The 18,501-nt window shown below is 43.2% G+C and overlaps 1 protein-coding gene across 1 annotated transcript in view; it reads right to left on the bottom strand.

Annotated features, from left to right (window-relative positions):
• Positions 1-1,843: 1,843 nt before the first annotated feature.
• CRLF3 (cytokine receptor like factor 3) overlaps positions 1,844-18,501 on the bottom strand; it is a 31,899-nt gene continuing 15,241 nt past the window's right edge. Inside the window, exons 3-8 of the mRNA XM_015821264.1 lie at positions 16,920-17,007; positions 15,481-15,658; positions 13,614-13,836; positions 12,572-12,704; positions 3,525-3,637; positions 1,844-2,129 (exon numbers count right to left, since the gene is read on the bottom strand). Coding sequence (XP_015676750.1) covers positions 1,876-2,129; positions 3,525-3,637; positions 12,572-12,704; positions 13,614-13,836; positions 15,481-15,658; positions 16,920-17,007 — 989 coding nt within the window. The 3' untranslated portion in view covers positions 1,844-1,875. The remainder of the gene's footprint in view (positions 2,130-3,524; positions 3,638-12,571; positions 12,705-13,613; positions 13,837-15,480; positions 15,659-16,919; positions 17,008-18,501) is intronic.

Raw genomic sequence — 18,501 nt, 5'->3', positions numbered from 1 at the left:
GGGGGCAGAGGTAGGATTCTATAATCCTTAAATTCCAGCTTCTTACAGGGTATCTTGAGATCGGGGTGGGGTGGGGGGGAAACTAACCATTTTTATTTAGATTCTGCTCCACAGAGTATTCAGTTAGCCTTCCCCCAAATCCTGCCTCCAGATATATTGGAACTTCAACCCATAATTCTGATAAGCAACAGGAAAGGAAGTGAAATATATCTAGAAAACATCAGATTGCAATAGGCCACGAGATAAGGCTCAGTTACATATTCCTGAACCAAAAGACCTACTCCCAATTGATCAGACATTAATACCTGGTGACAACTTTTACTTAGGGCTGAAATCAAAGAACTCCTAGCTGGCAATCCCACCTTATAAGAAGGGAAGGGAGGAATTTTGCTCTTTTTATCAGCAGCTTCTTTCTTTGCTTACTTGTCAGACGGGGTAGGGCAGCTAAGGACTGCAGCTAAAGTCTCTGGGCCTGGGATCGAAGACTTAAAAGTTTAAGAAAGAAACTGGCTGCAGATCTTACTTAACAGGCCAAGACTGGGTTCACCATTTTGGGAGATGGGCATGCAGGCAATTTAATTATACAAAGGAGATCCCAAAAAGAGGGATTTCACTTGCCCAAATTAAAACAGCAAAATGGTAATTAACTGCAGAGGCTGAGCAAAAATGCATTAGCTGTTACTCTCTACTTAAAGTTAGTACCTGGCTCATCTGTTAACTTGGTTACATCAACCAAATTTTAAAATGCATGCTAAGAGACCTCTATTATGCATTATTTTTTATATGGTACCTCCTTATTTGCAAGCTCACTTGCATACCCTGCTGCTCTGACCCCACCCCTCTTTCTATAAAATTATCTGAAAGGAAGTCTAGGTAAAGACGGGTGTGATGAACATAATTTACTTGCTACACAAAACTCTAGACTCCGTACAAGTGTTCAGGAAAGGTCTAAACCATTTGCGCCCTAAATATTTCCTCGGACTGTGTGATATCATCTTGAAAAAGGAAGGCACAAACTGTAGAAGGCACTGCAATGAGCACAGGGGGGCGGAAAAATGTCGCTTAAAAGCGACAAATGCCAGGAACGAAATTTTCTCTTTCACGAGTGAAATATTGTTCAACAGAAGCATCCAACGAAGGCACGTTAGGTATGGCTTGCCAAAGCAAACGTTTCAGCTCAGATTTCTTCTGCAGTCAATAGCAAGGCACTGAAGGAAAAGGATAATGTAGAGGCCCAAAAGGTCTTATTGCCCAGTGGACAAAAAGCTTTCGGCAGGAATAGGTTGAGGTGCAGCATTTCAGTACCGAACTCTGATGAATGGGAAAACATACATACAGTTTTGGTCCATTAACCCTGAGCCAAAGAATAACACTAGGCAAACTTAGTAAGCATGACCAAGCATTGATAGCAGGACCACAGTAACAGAATCATCTCTACCTTTTTCTTTCAAAACCACACTCTCTCTTGGTGATCTCCAGAGGGGGACTACAACTCGTATCATCCCCCTTTGACTAGGGATTGTGGAGGATCGTGCCCAGCACCTCTGGAGAGCATCCAAATGGAGAGAGCTGTTCTAAAAAAATAATACTCAAAATGCATGATGTTGAATAGCAAACACAACAGCTTACATAAATTTTCCAGGTTACTCAGCATTTCACCAATATTTCAGGTGAATCCAGTAGAGAAGACAGAGTTCAAGTAATGTTCATCTCACAGAAGAGTGGCCTTAAGCAGCTTACTCTTGTCTGAGCCAACAGCAGTATACCAAAGACACACAGATTTAACAGCCTGGATGGGCACATAATTGTGTCATTGGAGTCCGAACCCTTTGAGTGACGCAACCAAAAGACAACTACTGCTTCTCAGTCTAAGAGTTAGAACACCAAAACTTTCCAGCCGGGATAGGAGAAGGAGCATCCAAAATACAGAGAGCCACAGCATTGATCAAGTACCCAGTCAAAGACCACTTCCCTATTGTTGGAACTAATTGTCACTCTGAGTTTGAAGTTCCCCCCATTATTATTGCAAGGGCCTAAATTCACAGTTTCCATGTCGAAGGTTACAGCTGACCCTGAGGTCACCGCAGGCAACTGGTTGGTCATCTCTTTTCCATTGACAAAAACAGCTCCTGCAACAGAGAAGGAATGCTGGTGAGCCTACCCAGTCACATAACACATTTTTTTCAATTTCCCATGGAAATCAAGTAACTTCTGAGCTTTCTGAATTCATCTTCCGTAATGACCTGCAACACACTTCATGGACACCTTGTTAAATTATCTTCTCGCCCCTGAAGACAGAAAGTTGGCTTGCTCGCCAAACAAAGGTCCTATCCCAACTTCATTATTCCCAAGTACATCTGTTCAATGTCATATCCAACCCCCCAAATCAAAAGTGAATCACCAGAGAACTAGATAGAGAAGCAGAACATTCTCATGTCTTGGTCTCTTAGCCAGGACAGTTATTAATGGTTAAATCTCCCAAGAAAGACCATTTTGTAACAGCGCCCACTGCCCCAAAAATAGTTAGGACGCCCACATTATTTCACATAGTGTCTCACATGCACATTAGTGACACCCGTTTACCACACTGGCAGCAAGAAAAGAGGGAAATTTATTTTCTCAGTTCTCAGTTATGTACAAGTGGTAGGGCAAATCTTAAAAATACCATTATAAAGGGTTGCCCAGTTGTTTGGGGTCCAGGGCTATATTCTCCATACAGAAGCTTAATGAGATAAAATTTAGGACTTACTGATCTTCATGTATTTATAATGAAATTAAATGAAAAAGGAGAGTGTATGATGATGATGTAAAAGGAAACCAGGCCGTCAAGGAACACGGTGGCTGGACATCATCACAGCTGACACCAGCCAGAGCATGGAACAACTCCAAGAATATTGACATGCCTGTTTCCCAAGGCACTGCTTTTTTTTTGCATACCTTTGCTGACAACTTATTATTTTCCATCACCTGTTTTGGATTTCTCCACATCAGTGGTTCTCAACCTTTTTAATGCCGCGACCCCAACCGGTCGTAAGTCGAGGACTAAACCGGTCGTAAGTCGAGGACTAAACCGGTCGTAAGTCGAGGACTAAACCGGTCGTAAGTCGAGGACTACCCAACCGGTCGTAAGTTGAGGACTTTCCCTGCCCGGGAGTGCCGCGCATGCGTGGTTCTGCCCCCTGCGCCGGCCGAGGCGTATCTGGCAAGTGGCAGAGACGGAGCAGGCCGACCACCAGCTGGCCCAGCCCAAGGGAGGTAAGGCACCTGCCGGAAAAGGGGGGAAAATGGCGGACAAAAAAAAATGGCGGACAAAAAAAATGGCGGACAGCCTTGCTTGGCGACCCCCATGAAATGGTCGATCGACCCCAAATGGGGTCCCGACCCACAGGTTGAGAACCACTGCTCCACATCATACTGTAATACAGTCGTTCCATATACAATAGGTCTTAAAATGACAGAACATTAGAATATGGTAGAGATTACAGGTCAGAAGGTGGGCCAGTTTAGGTCTATTTGAAACTCACCATTGGTACTAATGCACACAGCTTTATCCCGTTGCAAAGAATCATAGCCATTGAGCTGCTCAACACAAACTCCAATACTATCTTTCCTGTCTGGCTGGCCAACTGTTTCAATTCTGTGAAGAGAAAGGGGGGGGGAGAGGAAAGCAGCTATATTTAGAAAAAATGTTAATATAAACCACGTCCTTGATTAATGCACCCTCCTTTAAAATCTCACAGTCTAGGAATTCAGCTCTCTCCCATCTGGTGTTCCTCGCATATATTGAAATACAAATCCCATATGTTGGTCTTCAACGCTTACAACACTTACCAGCTTTGGGAAAGCTACTTTACTAGATGAGATAGTTTCCATTTGCTTCAAGTCATCTTTCTTAAAGATGGAAAATTTCTAGGTTTGGGAAAACCAACTACCCGCATGTTTTGCATAAGGGAAGGCCTTCATTGGATCAGTGGCATCTTTAGCTAAAATGATACGATAGCAAGTGAAAATGAAAATCTCTGCCAGTGATATTGGAGAACTATGCCTGATAGCAATAGCAATAGCACTTAACAGTAGTGGCCAAAATTGTGGAAATCATTTGGGAAAAGTGTATTTTTTAGGTTTGATGTCTAATAACACCACTTTTCTTTTTGGAGTAGTACCATAAAATTATATATCAATGGAAAGATAATTTAATTAAGAATGTAATGCAACATAGTTTGTTCAATTATCTGTACTGTATTCTATGAAACGTTATAGCCAAATAACCAGAAAAAGGAAGCACAACTTGCTTAGGTTGATATCGGGTAGCTTTCCTTCATCTGATGGTAGCCAATGAGCATGAGTGTTTAGAGAGCCAATCAGGTGTCATCTTGTTTTGGCAATGAGCCAATCATATCACAGTAGGATTCAGTTACTGATGTCATGTATTGAAGTTAAGAGGAGGACATTTGTCAGTGTGTTATGTGATCACTATCAAGTTGGTTGGGTTTTTTTTTCCCTTTCATTTAGTGAGCTTGTAAAATGTAATAAAATTAAAGTAATGGCGCAAAGAGTTGACTGGTTGCCCAGAAAGCGATGTAAAATAGTATTAAGTGAACGGGGCTACATTTATAAAGAAATTAGAAGAAAAATTGGTGGAAACTTAACCAAAGGTGGCATTTCTACTGAACACTTTTCCCAAAAGGTTTCCACAATTTTGGCCACTACTGTAGACTTTACATATCGCTTCACAGTGCTTTACAGCCCTCTCTAAGAGGTTTACAGAGTCAGCCTATTGCCTCCAAAAATCCAAGTCCTCATTTTACCGACCTCGGAAGGATGGAAGGCTGAGTCAACCTTGAGCCCCTCAGAATCAAACTCCTGGAGTGAGCAGTGAGTTAGCCTTGAAAACTGCATTCTAACCACTGCGCCACCACAGCTCTTGCCTGATGCTCTGAACAATACAGTTAGATGAACAATCTAATCTACTATCTAGCTATTTGCCATACAGTTTCTTCTTCCTACTACAGGTATATTGGGAGAAGTAACATTCTTCCTGTCAGCATTAATTAATAAGATGTTTGCTGTCATAAAATGTCACAGTTTGTTGCTTTTCCATCTCAAAAGAATAATTACTTATCTTTAAAAAACATTCCTTTGGAAGATTCAGTTTTCTCTATGGGGTGCCACTTTCAGACTAAGCACTCCTCCATTTATTTATTTATTTATGAGCAGATGTCCCACTTTTTCATTATTTAAACAAGCCCAAAGTAGTTTTCATGAGTAATCAAATAAGCATTTATTGTCAGAATCTCCGGAACAGATCATGTGTTCAGAGGCTATATTAATAACGGTAGCAACCGGAAGTGCAGAAACCTGCAATGTGAGCAGAAATTTCAAACGACTGAAGTCACGGCCTGAATAGCAGAATATACAAAGGAAATCCAAGGAAAAACAGGAAAAATTTATCTTCTAGATTTCATTTAAGCCATTTGGAATTTTATGGTTACAACTCTGAGGAAACCCTGAGACATGTAGGTAGTCCTTGACTTATGGCCACAATTGAGCCCAAAATTTCTATTGCTAAGCAAGACAGCTGTTAAGTGAGTTTTGCCCCATTTTATGATCTTTCCTGCCGCTATGTTAAGCGATTCACTGCACTTGTTTAGTAACACGGCGGTTTAGTGAATTTGGCTTCCCCATTGACTTTTGCTTATCAGAAGGTTGCAAAAGGTGATCACATGACCCCGGGACACTGCATCCGTCATAAATGCATGTCAGTTGCCTAGCATCCAAATTCTGATCACATGACTATAAGGCTACCACAACAGTCACGTGTGAAAAACAGTCATAAGTCACTTTTTTTTAGTGACACTGCAACTTTGAATGGTCACTAAAGGAAATGTTGTAAATCGAGGACTACCTGTATTAAGCAGCAATCATAAAATGTGAGATAATCCTGTTTGCTAAGAAAAGAAAGGAAAATGGGAAAAGGAGCAAGAGCTAGAAATTTATTCCTTCTTTTTAAAAGTTACAATGGAGTGTTACCTGCCCTGTCGGAGATAAGAACCTAAAGGTAAGCAAACCTTTTAAGTGGCCTGCTTCTTCTGGCCAGTATATTTGTACAAGGAAAAAAACAACAACCTAGGTTCGTTTTAGAAGCAATCACATTTATAACAGTTTGTGCAGATGCAGTACATGTGCCAGCAAAATTTAAGCACAATTATTTCAAAAACAGGGAAATGTTAAAAACCTTCCCCGTTTTTAAGGAGTACAGGTCAGGCAGCAATGAGTTAATTCTTCCCCTCGATTTTGAGTAGACCTCAAAACAGGAACCATATTGTCCTGCTAATATTTTAGCCAGTCTTCCTTTTCTTCAGGAAGAGACTCAGCTGAAGGCTAATGTTACAAAATGGGGGAGGGAGGAGGAATCTCTTACATCTGGAAGCAATCCATAAGGGAAGGTTACTTGTAAAAAAAAAAAAAGCAAAAAAGCTGAGATTTACAATCTGCAGTTGTTTCATCCTTAATTATAAGTTGCTGCTGATACATTTTTGAAAAAGGCTGTTTTTAAGTTAAGCTCTTTTAACCATGGACTTCAATATATTTTGGTGTGGAAATTTTGCATTAAGCTTGACGTGTTCCCCTTTGATGCTACATTTAGTTCTTATTACAACTCTAGCTGGTAAGAACATAAGAAGTCCATTGTGAGAAACAAACCTCTAGGCTAGCGTTTCATGTCCAAAAGGAGCTGATTAGATGTCTCTGGGAGGTATCCAAGCAGAGCATGAAACTAATGGTTACCAACTGTGACCCAGGCATCTTTATTAGATGGATGACTACAATGCATGGAAATGCCATTTGGTTATATGGATTAACTTGTGCTCCAATCCAGCAATTTCTTGCAGAGACAGAAGCCCAAAATAGAATGTTTTGCAAGTTTACAAGAAAGCACAAACCCTGGATAAAATGGCAACCTAAAAATAAACCACATACTTGTATGGATATGTGTATTTATTTATTGAAGTTATATATTGCTTGATTCCCGGTCACATTGGTAGCTTACAGTATTCAGAGGGAGGAAGGGAACGCCAGACACATGTGAAGTTGAAACATTACTTAATGCAATCTCTGAAATACAGAATAAAACACCCTATACAACAGAGGTCCCCAACCTTTTGGGAGAAATGTTTTTCCATGGACCGAAGGGTGTGTGGTTTTGTATGCTGCCTGCATCCCACGGAGGGAGCTTTGCTTGTTTGTGTGGACCAGTTGCTGGTATGCCGCAGCCCGGTACCGGTGCATGGACCAGGGTTGGGAACCCCAGCTATACAAGACTGTTTTTGAACAGGACATAGGCGGCGACTGTCAAGATCTTCCATTTGGCGCTGCCCCGATATGCAGGCAAGGACTATCACAGCCTTTTCTAGGGTGGCATGAAGACACTAAAATGCCAAACTCCTATTGGACTGATCAAGTACATTACAAAGGTTGGGACAGACCTCTGCTGCACAGCACTGCACGGAATGTATGCGGCTATCGTTTGGGGACGGTTGCATAGCCATTCTTTTTATACAGCAGCAAATGTTAACATTTCCCACTTGAACGTGCCTTGCCTCTCCCCCCCCCTCCCAGCAGGAAGTCAGAACCAATCAGCAGGCAAGGCGTGCACCTCCACACAACATGCAGTTGGGATTGGGGAGTTGTTTGGGTTGGCCGGTCTGCAACCCTCTGCAACCTCCGCGTACCCATCAACCCCTTCGCAGCATAAAAATGTGGTAATGGCTATGGGCAGTTGTGGCCATCTAAATCGGCCATTAGACATTTATTTCTTCGTGAAATGCCAAGGCAGTTCCAAGTCGCTTCATCATTTTGCTTATTTACTGAGCCGCGCTATAGAATATTCTTCCCTTTTTCAAGGCTTAGAATTATTTCCAATTATTTGTGCGAACTTTTTAAATCAAAAAAATGAATTCCATTACTAAAAATTTAAAAAAAACAAAACAAAAAACAAATATCAAATCAGACTCCATCAAGCTTGTGCATCTTTCTTTTAGGAATCTGTAAAATCCCTTACACACACACACACACACACACCCCTATTGTGCAGTACAAATAACCAGAGCCACACACGCAGAGTTCAAGCTAACTATTCTATTGTATTCTGCCCATAGTACAGGAATCTCCCCAGAGATTGCCTTCCCTTGGGAACAGATAGATAAGGTTTCATAGAGCTTGAAGCGGGGCAGTCCTGGATCTCTTTTGGCTACAAAGTGATTCAAGGCTACCTTCCCGCTTGATTCCTCCTCCCTCCTTGCCTGGCTGGGCATTTCCCAACATCTATCCGGAAAAGCTTGTTGATGTCTTGCAGAAACAAAGTATAGAAACCAATCAAAACCAAATAATCCAATACTGATAAATCCAACAGCTTCTAACATAACCCTTCTAACCCCAACCCCAACCCAACTCTGAAAGACAAAACCTTAGGCAAAAAGGTTGGGAGGAGGGCAGTTTAGAGTGTTTTCCAGTTTCCAAAAGCAATTATATCATTACAAAGGAGATTCGATTCGTTGTTCTCTTCCTACAAGACCCACAAAGGAGCAAAATGTCAGTCTCTCTTCCTGCTATATGCTTAGGTTATGACAAAATCTCTCGCCATTATCCAAAACTCTCTCGCATCTCCCTTGGATTTTTTTTTCTTTCTTCCAATTTTGAAATGAAATCCCACCCTGTTGGATGCCCTAGGGACTTTCTCCTCCTTCAGTTGAGTATTGACCTCATTGTTTCTCTGCAGTTTGGCAAAGGCTATTGCTTCCCAGTTTTTTCATACACACATCCTGTCAGCCCCAGCACAAAAGAAGAGCAGAGCAGCCCTTGAGGAGAAAGATAATCAAGTCCACAGGGACAAGGAAGAGGAGGAGGAGGAAAAAGCCTGGCCAAGGAAATCTAGAGAATTCAAGGACAGACATTCCTCTTTGCTGGAAAACAAAGTTTGGGGTGGGCAAAGCCCAAGGCCAAGTAACAGAGAAAGCCAACATTTAAGACCAAAAGATGGGTCAGCTTGGAACAATCTGGCTCCCTAAATCTAAATGTCCAGTAACCGAGTCCTATCTTTCTTCCACAAAGAAACAGGAAATGCACTTCACTTGAACTAGGAATGTTTTGATTTCAAATGATTAAAGGCTCCCCAACAGTAGAAAAGCCCACCTAGGAAGGGAGAAACTGGTCACCCTCCAGATGCTGCTGGACTCCCAGTGGCTGGACGACTGCTTGACTTGTAATTCAGCCAAAGCTGGAAATGCACCGGTTTCCCACTCTACTTTGAATGGCTAGAAGACCAGTTCAGAGACATGGTTCAGAAAAACCAGCTCATTTTCTCCAAAGGAAGAGAAAGCTTTACTGCATCCGAGCGATCGCACAATTCACTCAGAGATTTTACCAAACTGCAAGTGCAGCTGTGGTATGTTTATCGTGATATTTAATTCCATTTTAAAATAAGAAATTCAGCATTGTGTAGGTAGTTTTTCTAGGTGGAAAAATAAATTCAATCAAGGTATCAGGTAGTTTGTTTTGTTTGTTTTTTTAAAAAAAAGCTTTAAAAGGCCACTCGGTTTTATATGCCCTGGATGGAGGGCCTTGGATATCTCTAAGCCAGGGGTCTTCAAACTTGGTAACTTTTAAGACTTGTGGACTTCAACTCCCAGAATTCCTCAGCCAGCCATGCCATGTTGCTGGTACTGCTCTAAACAGTACCAGCAACATGGGAAGTGATTATGGGGGTAGGGCACCTGACGGGAAAGCTGCTAAGGTATCAGGCGGGAAAGACACATGAAGATTCATTTAAACGGATTAATTGCTAAAAGTTTATGTAGAACAGGGGTGTCAAACTCAATTTCATTGAGGGCCGCATCAGCATTGCGGTTGCCCTCAGGGGGCCGGGTGGGTGTGGCCAAGGTGGGTGCGGCCTACTGGGTGGGCATGGATGGAGTGGATGTGGCCTACTGGGTGGGCGTGGCCAGCTCTACATCATTCGCATCAAGGGTGCCTGTGGGGGCCTGGGCAGGAGTGGGACAGATCTGAGGGTCTCTGGCAGAAGGGGGTGGGACCGGGGCAAGTGCCAAGGCATGGTCCACTTGGAGGAGCCTCACTGTTCCTCTCAGGCCATGCGGGGGAGGGGGGGCTGGATGGTGGTGCGGGCTGCCCGGAGCCCTAGGCAGCAGAGGTCAAATGCCCAGTCTGTCCCTTGAGTACCTGCGACACCAAGCCCAGCCCCACTTCCTCAAGGCTGCTGCTCAAGGTTCTCTTGGTTCCTCGCTGTTTGCAGACAGCCTTGTGGAGCTAAGACTGAATGCGTTTCAGCATAGATGGCCACCACAAAATTGTACATTGGCTCCCGGCTGGCCTGGGCCTGGGCCAGGGCCAAGGCAGAGGGGGCCGTTCCCTCACTGTTTCCAGGATGGCTTCGTGGGCCACATGAAACCACTTCGCGGGCCGCATCCGGCCCCCGGGCCTTGTGTTTGACATGTCTGATGTAGAGGAATCTTCTCAGCCAATGATCTGGCACACATGGGGGGGGGAGGTTGGGCTTAGTTTTCTTGTGGCTACATAGGGATTCTAGGCTGATTCCACTTTTCACTCTCTTCCCACATGTCTATGAAGCTTCTCAGTTGTTCAGGTCATGGTTGTCCCAAAGGGGCTGTCTTTCAAAAGGCAATTGGACTTTCTTGTTTTGCTAGAAGACGTTTTGCTTCTCATCCAAGAAGCTTCCTCAGTTCTGACTGAAGGGTGGAGAATGGAAGGATGTATATTCCTTGCAGCCATGTGGTCGTTAGCCCTCTTTCTGAGAGTCGTTGAGGGCACTTGGAGGTTTATCTGTGCTCTTCAGGGTCACCTGAATCCTGTAGTCTGCAATTTTCCCCCCCCTGGAAATCCTTTCATAGCCCTGCACCATTTAGCTGTGCACTTTGGAACGGACGCCCTTTGAATGGGGCTACCGGTACACAATTATTCAATCTTCAAATTAAAGTCTAGGTTTCATTTGTTTGGGGCTTTTTGGAGCATAAAAACCAGAAGTGATACCGTGTTTCCCCAAAAATAAGACCCAACTGGAAAATAAGCCCTAGCGTGACTTTTCAGGATGCTCGTAATATAAGCCCTACCCCAAAAATAAGCCCCAATTAAGGTAGTGCCGGTAGGGCCACCTCGGCTGTCGCTTGCCCAGCTGGTAAGTAGGGAAACAGCTAGCCGCAGTTGAAGTAGATTCGCGTCCTTGCCGCCTTTCTCCCAGGGATGCCCCAGTCCCCTCCTCCCATCCCGAGGCCAGAGTGGCAGAGTCCAAAGGGGTGAGAGAGAGCAGGTGCATGTCTGGGTGAAAGATAAATTGCCCCCCTTGCCTCCCCAGCTGAAGCTCCTCTTGCCAAAGCGTGCAGCCTCGAACAGGCCTCATTTTTAACCCCCATTTTAAAATCTCCCTGAAGGGCGCCTTCAGCTTCAAGTGATTGACAAGCTTTTCGGCGTGAGAACAGGCAAGTTTAGGCAAAGGTGCCAGAGAGAAGCGCTTCTTGCACTGGTTTTGTTTAAAAATGGTCTAGCAGCGGGGAGCGGAGCCGAGTTCTTGCGCTCCTTCGCAAGAGGCAGCGGCAAGGCAGCGGGCGGGCTAGATTGGATGAGTGCTGCAAAACGCCCCCATTTGTGGCCAGACTGGATTCCTCTCCAGCTTCTAAATGCTGGGGGGGGGGGTTAAGCACGGACAGAAGATTTAGCTGGGTTAATGAGCAACGTCTTTATTGATTCATTTGATGTGTCTCCCCCACGCCCAGCTCCGATGCCTCATTTGGGGTCAACTCCTGCAGATCCCTCAGGCAGTACTGCAATCACAGCCGGAGGAACAAGAGGAGGAGCGCTGGGGAAGGGACAACTTTGGCGCCCTTTTTTCATTTCCTCTGCCCCTCGTCTTCGATCCGTACCCTGCTCGACCCTCCTCGGTCCTCCGTCATTTTCAGAGGGTTTCTTTTGCCTCCCTCTGCACGGAGCAGGGGAGGAGGAGGAGAAAGTAGACACCAGTTCCAGTCTTCCCCAGGGATTGGGGCTGGAGGGACTTCCCGGATGGGCGCTGGGACCGGACCGCCATCCCCGATCGCTTTTGCCGCCGCTGAAGCCCAGCAGCGCAGCCCACATGGTGAGACTGTGGGTCAAGGGAGGGGGATTGGAGAAACACATGGCTTGCAAGGAGATGTGGATTGCCTCTTAACCCCTCCATTTCTGCTGCTCCTCCCTCCTTCTTGCCTCAAAATCCTGTGCTGGCCCCTTAAGCCGTCCCCCTGTCTTTGCCCTCCCACCCCAATTGCTCCTTGTCTCCCAGGTATTAATACCATGTTTCCCCATGGTATTAACTGGAAAATAAGCCCTGAATGTGTCTTTTGGAGCAAAAATTAGCATAAGACCCAGTCTTATTTTGGGGAAAACACAGTACCTAGAGAATCCACCTTGGATAACTAGAACACAGCCCAACTCAGCAAAGGAAGAGATCGATGCCATCAAATCCTGTTTGGGAAAATACAACCAGATTGATTGATTCATCTTTCCTTACCGGAATGTCAGCGTCTGGCCGCAATGGTAAGTTGGAGCCTTGGAATACAGCACTCCACCTGCCTGCGAATCATTTCGGAGGGCTATGTTTCTTCGGCTGCTCAAGCTGTAGCCCTCCGTGCCTGGAGTCCATTCTAAGGAAAGAAGAACCGACAGTAATGCAGAGGTCCCTAGCCTGGAAAAAACTTACAAAACATAATATTCTTAGTTCACTGTCGCGAAAGGCCGGCCTTTTCTGAAAATATGTGCTTTGCTTCCCTTTTTAGTTACGTTGGGTACACTTTCCAAGATAGGAAAGTGCACAAAGAATGTACAAGTAGCCCTCGACTTACAACAGTTGGTTTAGTGACCATTCAAAGTTACAACGGCATTGGAAAAAAAGTGACTTATGACTGTTTTTCACACTTACGCCCACTGCAGCATCCCCACGGTCAAGTGATCAAAATTCAGACACTTGACAACTGGCTTGTATTTATGACAGTTGCGTTGTCCCCAGGGGTCATGCGATCACCGCCTTCCCAACCAGCTTCCGACAAGCAAAGTCAATGGGGGAAGCCAGATTTGCTTAATGACTGAATGTTTCACTTAACAACTGCAGTGATTCACTTAACAACTGTGGCACGAAAAGTCATAAAATGGAGCAAAACTGCTTAGCAATGGAAATTTGGGGATCAACTGAGGACTAACTGTAATTCACAAACAGTCGGATCCCATACAAACCTATGAGCTTAACCAATGACACAAGCCTTGTTACGATCAATAAGCTGACATTTTTAAAGGAGAACTCAGAATTAAAATTTTGCTTAAAAACCAATTTTAAACTATTTCATATATGCTCTGCACCTGAAAATATGGCAATGTTTCATAAAGCTAAACATTTGTGTAACAAATGGCCTTAGCATCAAACAAATGTACCTGAATATGAAAATTAATCATACAGAGCAAACGCACGATAGCAATAGACTAGATTTGCAGGTCGAGGAAAAAAAGATGAAGCGAGATTGAAATCTTTTTATTGCAGAATAAAATGACCAAATACATACCATGAGGCACTAATGTGGAACGCCCAGTTTGAGAAACGCTCCATGGACTCCATTCCTGACGGCCGTCTCCCCGTGCACAAACCTTGAACTGATAATCGATGTTGGGGTCGATGTGCAACACCGTGAATTCTGTGTCTGAACCGATGTACGCATCTTCAAAATGGCAAGTGGTACTCTTGCGATACTGAAGTCTGTAGTCTTGTGGGATGAAGTCCTCATCAACCTAAGCAAAGATGAATTACATTGTTACCTATCTTAAACTCTTCCTTCTTTAAACATTGTTTTAATTAACTTGTTTTCTGAAATGCAAAGACTTCAAGCTTGATCGCTCAGATGCAGCAAAGTAGTTTGGGATTAGAAGCACATTGGGCATTATCAGGTATTACGATGGACACAACTGCAAAATTACTATTGTGGGGTGAGCGATTAGGCACAAAACACATTTTCCAGTCTTATGCCAGCCAGATGTGCTGGAATCCTGAGAATTCCAGTCCCAAGGTATCTGAAAAAGTGATATAAATACAGTAGTGGCCAAAATTATGGAAACCTTTTGGGAAAAGTGTATTTTTGAGGTTTGATGGCTAATAACACCACTTGGGGGGGGAGTAGTACCATAAAATTATATATCAATGGAAAGATAATTTAATCAAAAATGTAATGCAACATAGTTTGTTCAATTATATGTACTGTATTCTATGAAAAGTTATAGCCAAATAACCAGAAAAAGGAAGCACAACTTGCTTAGGTTGATATCGGGTAGCTTTCCTTCATCTGATGGTAGCCAATGAGCGTGAATGTTTAGAGAGCCAATCAGGTGTCATCTTGTTTTGGCAATAAGCCAATCAGATCACAGTAGGATTCAGTTATTGATGTCATGTATTGAAGCTGAGAGGAGGACATTTGTCAGTGTGTTATGTGATCGCTATCAAGTTGGTTGGGTTTTTTTGTGTTTTTTCATTTAGTGAGCTTGTAAAACATAATAAAATTAAAGTAATGGTGCAAAAAGTTGACTGGTCGCCCAGAAAGTGATGTAAAATAGTATTATTAAGTGAACAAGTCTAGTTATAAAGAAATTAGAAGAAAAATTGGTGGAAACTTAACCAAAGGTGGCATTTCTACTGTACACTTTTCCCAAAAGGTTTCCACAATTTTGGCCACTACTGTATTAAGAGGCAGAAACCATCACATAGAATCTATTTCACAATGTGCCAGTTATCATACAGCTATTAAATTAGTTACAATTTTAAAAGAATGCTATCTTAAACAGAAATCAATAAAGCCCACATAATAACCACTATTCATTGTATTAACCACTATCTGTGTTCTATTCTCAAGGAAGAGATTTTCATGTGAAAGGAAAGATCCCAAACCTCTTCCACATATAGGTAGTCCTTGACTTACAACAGTTCATTTAGCGACTGTTTGGAAAAAAGTGACTTATGTCCATTTTTCACATTTACAACCACTGCATCCCCATGGTCACATGATCAAAATTCAAATGCTTGGCAACTGGGTCATGTTTATGACCGTTGTTGCTTTCCCAAGATCATGTGATTACATTTTGCAACCTTTGGACAAGCAAAGTCAATGGGGTACACCAGATTCACTTAACAACCAGGTTGCTAATTTAACAACTGCAATGATTCACTTAACAACTGTGGCAAAAAAGGTCGTAAAATGGGGCAAAATTCACTTAACATCGGTCTTGCTGAGCAACAGAAATTTTGGGCTCAATTGTGGTCGTAAGTAGAGGATTACCTGTAATGTGTTTCTGCCCATCACAAAACTGCCACCAGGCTGTTGGGTTAAGCACAACACAAAAGAAAATGCCTGCGTAAATCTGATCCTGAAAAGGCTGCTAACTCACCTTGCACCATCGTACTAAGATACCCCCAGGCTTCTCGATCAGTTCTTCTATCTGTATGGGTGGTCGAGATGCTACTGTTCCATGGCTGAAGATGTAGCTTTTCATTATTGTAAAAAAGGAGTCGTCCCATTGAGCAGATAAGCTAGCCACATCAACCAGCGGTGGCACTTCAGGTAAACTAAAGAGAGGAAACGTTATCAATACACAATAGGTGAGGCACTGTTGTCACTCTGATCCTTTAACGATGTCTGGAACTCTTGATTTGATATATTTTTTAAAAAAAAAATGTGTCAGATTAATTCCTCTAGCCACTCCAATCCATATCTTCTTTATTTTTAGCATAAAGAGAAGCACATCAAAACAGGTATAAAATGTTAGGCTATGGATTTCTATTCGCCAACCCTACTTCCGTAAGGTTGAAGGCAGGGTTCTAGCATCACCTCCTCTGTACCTGTAATTTTGCACCTCGTGTTTCCCAAATGGAAAATATAAATTTGAAAGGTGGTGAAGATGGAATGAAAGAACTCTGGATTAGTTAAGTTTCTCGCCAAGGAAATATTTCAGATAATTCATTGGGCTGGTTTACTTAATACCTATCCCACCGTGGAGACAACTTTCTCCCTTAAAATAATAATTTTGAGAGTCTCAAATTTACAAGTAGTCCTTGATTTATGACTGGTCACTTAACAACCAAAGTTACAACCCCCCCCAACAAAAGCTACTTAAAGTTACAACAGACACACACATACACACATATACACACACACGGTTATGTGATAGCATTTTGGGTGCTTGGAAACCAGCTCCTTTTTACAGCCATTTGCAGCATCCTATGATCACATGACTGCAATTTGCAACTCTTTGCTGGTTTCTGACAAAAAAAAAAATGCCCACTGAGGATAAATTCTCTTAACAACCACTGCAAAAAAAAAAGTTTAAAAAATCAGGTCCGGTTAGGTGATGCTCAACTTATGACCATAATAATTCCAGGCTCAATTACAATCGTAAGTCAAGGACTATCTGTATATTCTTTTCAGCTTTGCTAGTTCATTATCATAATAATGTTTAAGATTTGGGGAGTGCTCAGGTTTTCCATTGGGATAGTTCTGTGCGTGTGGTTTGTTTGTTTATTAAATTTATAATAATCTCACTATCCAAAGCAACTCTAGTGAAGATTAGTTTACTTGGTTACTCTTTTGAAAGGAAAGCTTTTCAATATGTCAATGACCTTCTGAATAGTTGCCAAATAATGCTATCTGAAGGTTAGAAGTTGCTATTATAAGCCTCAGTAGATCAGGTAGTCTAAACTGTACCTTAGAAATGATAATTCTGCGTCATTCACATAAACTACCCTAAGTGGAAGAAGGCCTTCTACAACCCAAGGATACTTCTGTCAGCTACTGACTGTGAAAATCCAGCCCTTGAACTGTGGCTCTTACCTGTCCAGCTGAATGTGCAAAGCCTTTTTTGTAAAACTGCACAGCTTGTCACTGTTGTCCCTTGTAATTCCACCAATGGCACTTTCACCTGTAATGCAACAGCGGAAGAGATTATTACTAAGAAGGGAGTCTGGGACATCACAGCCAAGGACAACTGATCCAGAGGCTTCGGTGACATTCACTTCCCCTTTGCAGACATTCATCTGAAGTGTGTATTTATAGCCACCTTAACAACCCGTGAGGTCCAAATGCGATGGATCCTCGGATAAATTCTGATCACCCTGGAGAAATTTCCTGGCAGTTAGAACAATCAACCAGCGGAACGGCTTGCCTTTATTTAAAAGTTGTGGGTGCTCTGGAGGCTTTTAAGAAGACATTGGACAGCCATTTGTCCAGAATGGTGCAGGGTCTCCTGCTTGAGAAGGGTTGGAATAGGCCAGGGGTAGGCAACCTTGGCTCTTTTATGACTCGTGGACTTCAACTCCCAGAATTCCTGAGCCAGCCATGCTGAGGGGAAAGGGAGAGGTTTCCATGTTTAGCCATGCTGGCTCAGAAATTCTGGGACTTGAAGTCCACGAGTCATAAAAGAGCCAAGGTTGCCTACTCCTGGGCTAGAAGATCCCAAGGCCCCTTCCAACTCTGTTATTCTGTTATTATTCTGCTTTAGTGGCAGCTGGTTTTTAGGACTTTTGAAGAACTCTTTAGGAAGGTTACAATTCTGTAACTCAATGGGCTGATATGAGTGGTTACCAATTTCCTCCCCCCTACAAAACCTGAGTTGATGTTCTGCTCCTACATCTCTCTCTACACTGCTTGATGTAGCTGAAGGGAAGGAAAAGAAAGAACACCCCAGTGTCTTCCTATGTCCTCTGCTTTGCCATAAGAAGGAGGTGGATGCTGTTTCTCTGAGCCGGTAATCCACAATTTTCTGTTATGGAGTCCTGAGAGCACCAAGGACTCAGTCTTCCAATGTTTATTTAATAATCTAGGACGGGGTCCCCACCCCCGGTCCGTGGACCGGCACCAGTCCGTGGCATGTCAGAAACTGGACCACACAAACAGCAAAGTCCTATCCATCGGATGCAGGCAGCAGATGAAACCATGCCCCCTCCGGTCCGCGGAAAAACCTCTTTCCACGGAACTGGTCCCTGGTGCCCAAAGGGCGCTGATCCAGGACCAGAGAGCTAACTCTAAAGTTCACTGAGTTCATTCTTAGACAAGGAGATTCTAATTACAGAAAGAAGCAAATGTTTAGCAGGTTTGATATTGTAGTTCTAATTCTAAATATCTTTAATCAAATCGTTTCACCACTACCAAATTGCAAGATTAAAGGCAAAGCAACATGCTGATTCACATCTCTGCAATAGCATTGCTAGGCAAGATCCGTGATACAATCTCCTTATGCTCAGTATTCCCCACCCTTCATCCTTGAGGATGGGTGAAGAAATGAAGAAGAAAATGCTGACTAGGATGACATCACTACTTGTTTAATTAAGTATTATTGTGGTCTTGCAGAAGAAGGCCCAGAAGCAGCAGTGACAAGCAGTTGCAAGACTGCTGACAGCTCTGAGTTACATATTCC

The sequence above is a fragment of the Protobothrops mucrosquamatus genome, unplaced genomic scaffold, assembly GCF_001527695.2.
Source record: "Protobothrops mucrosquamatus isolate PMUCROS unplaced genomic scaffold, P.Mucros_1.0 scaffold1291, whole genome shotgun sequence".
NCBI classification, from domain to species: domain Eukaryota; kingdom Metazoa; phylum Chordata; class Lepidosauria; order Squamata; family Viperidae; genus Protobothrops; species Protobothrops mucrosquamatus.
This window is presented reverse-complemented; position numbering and strand designations above follow the sequence as displayed.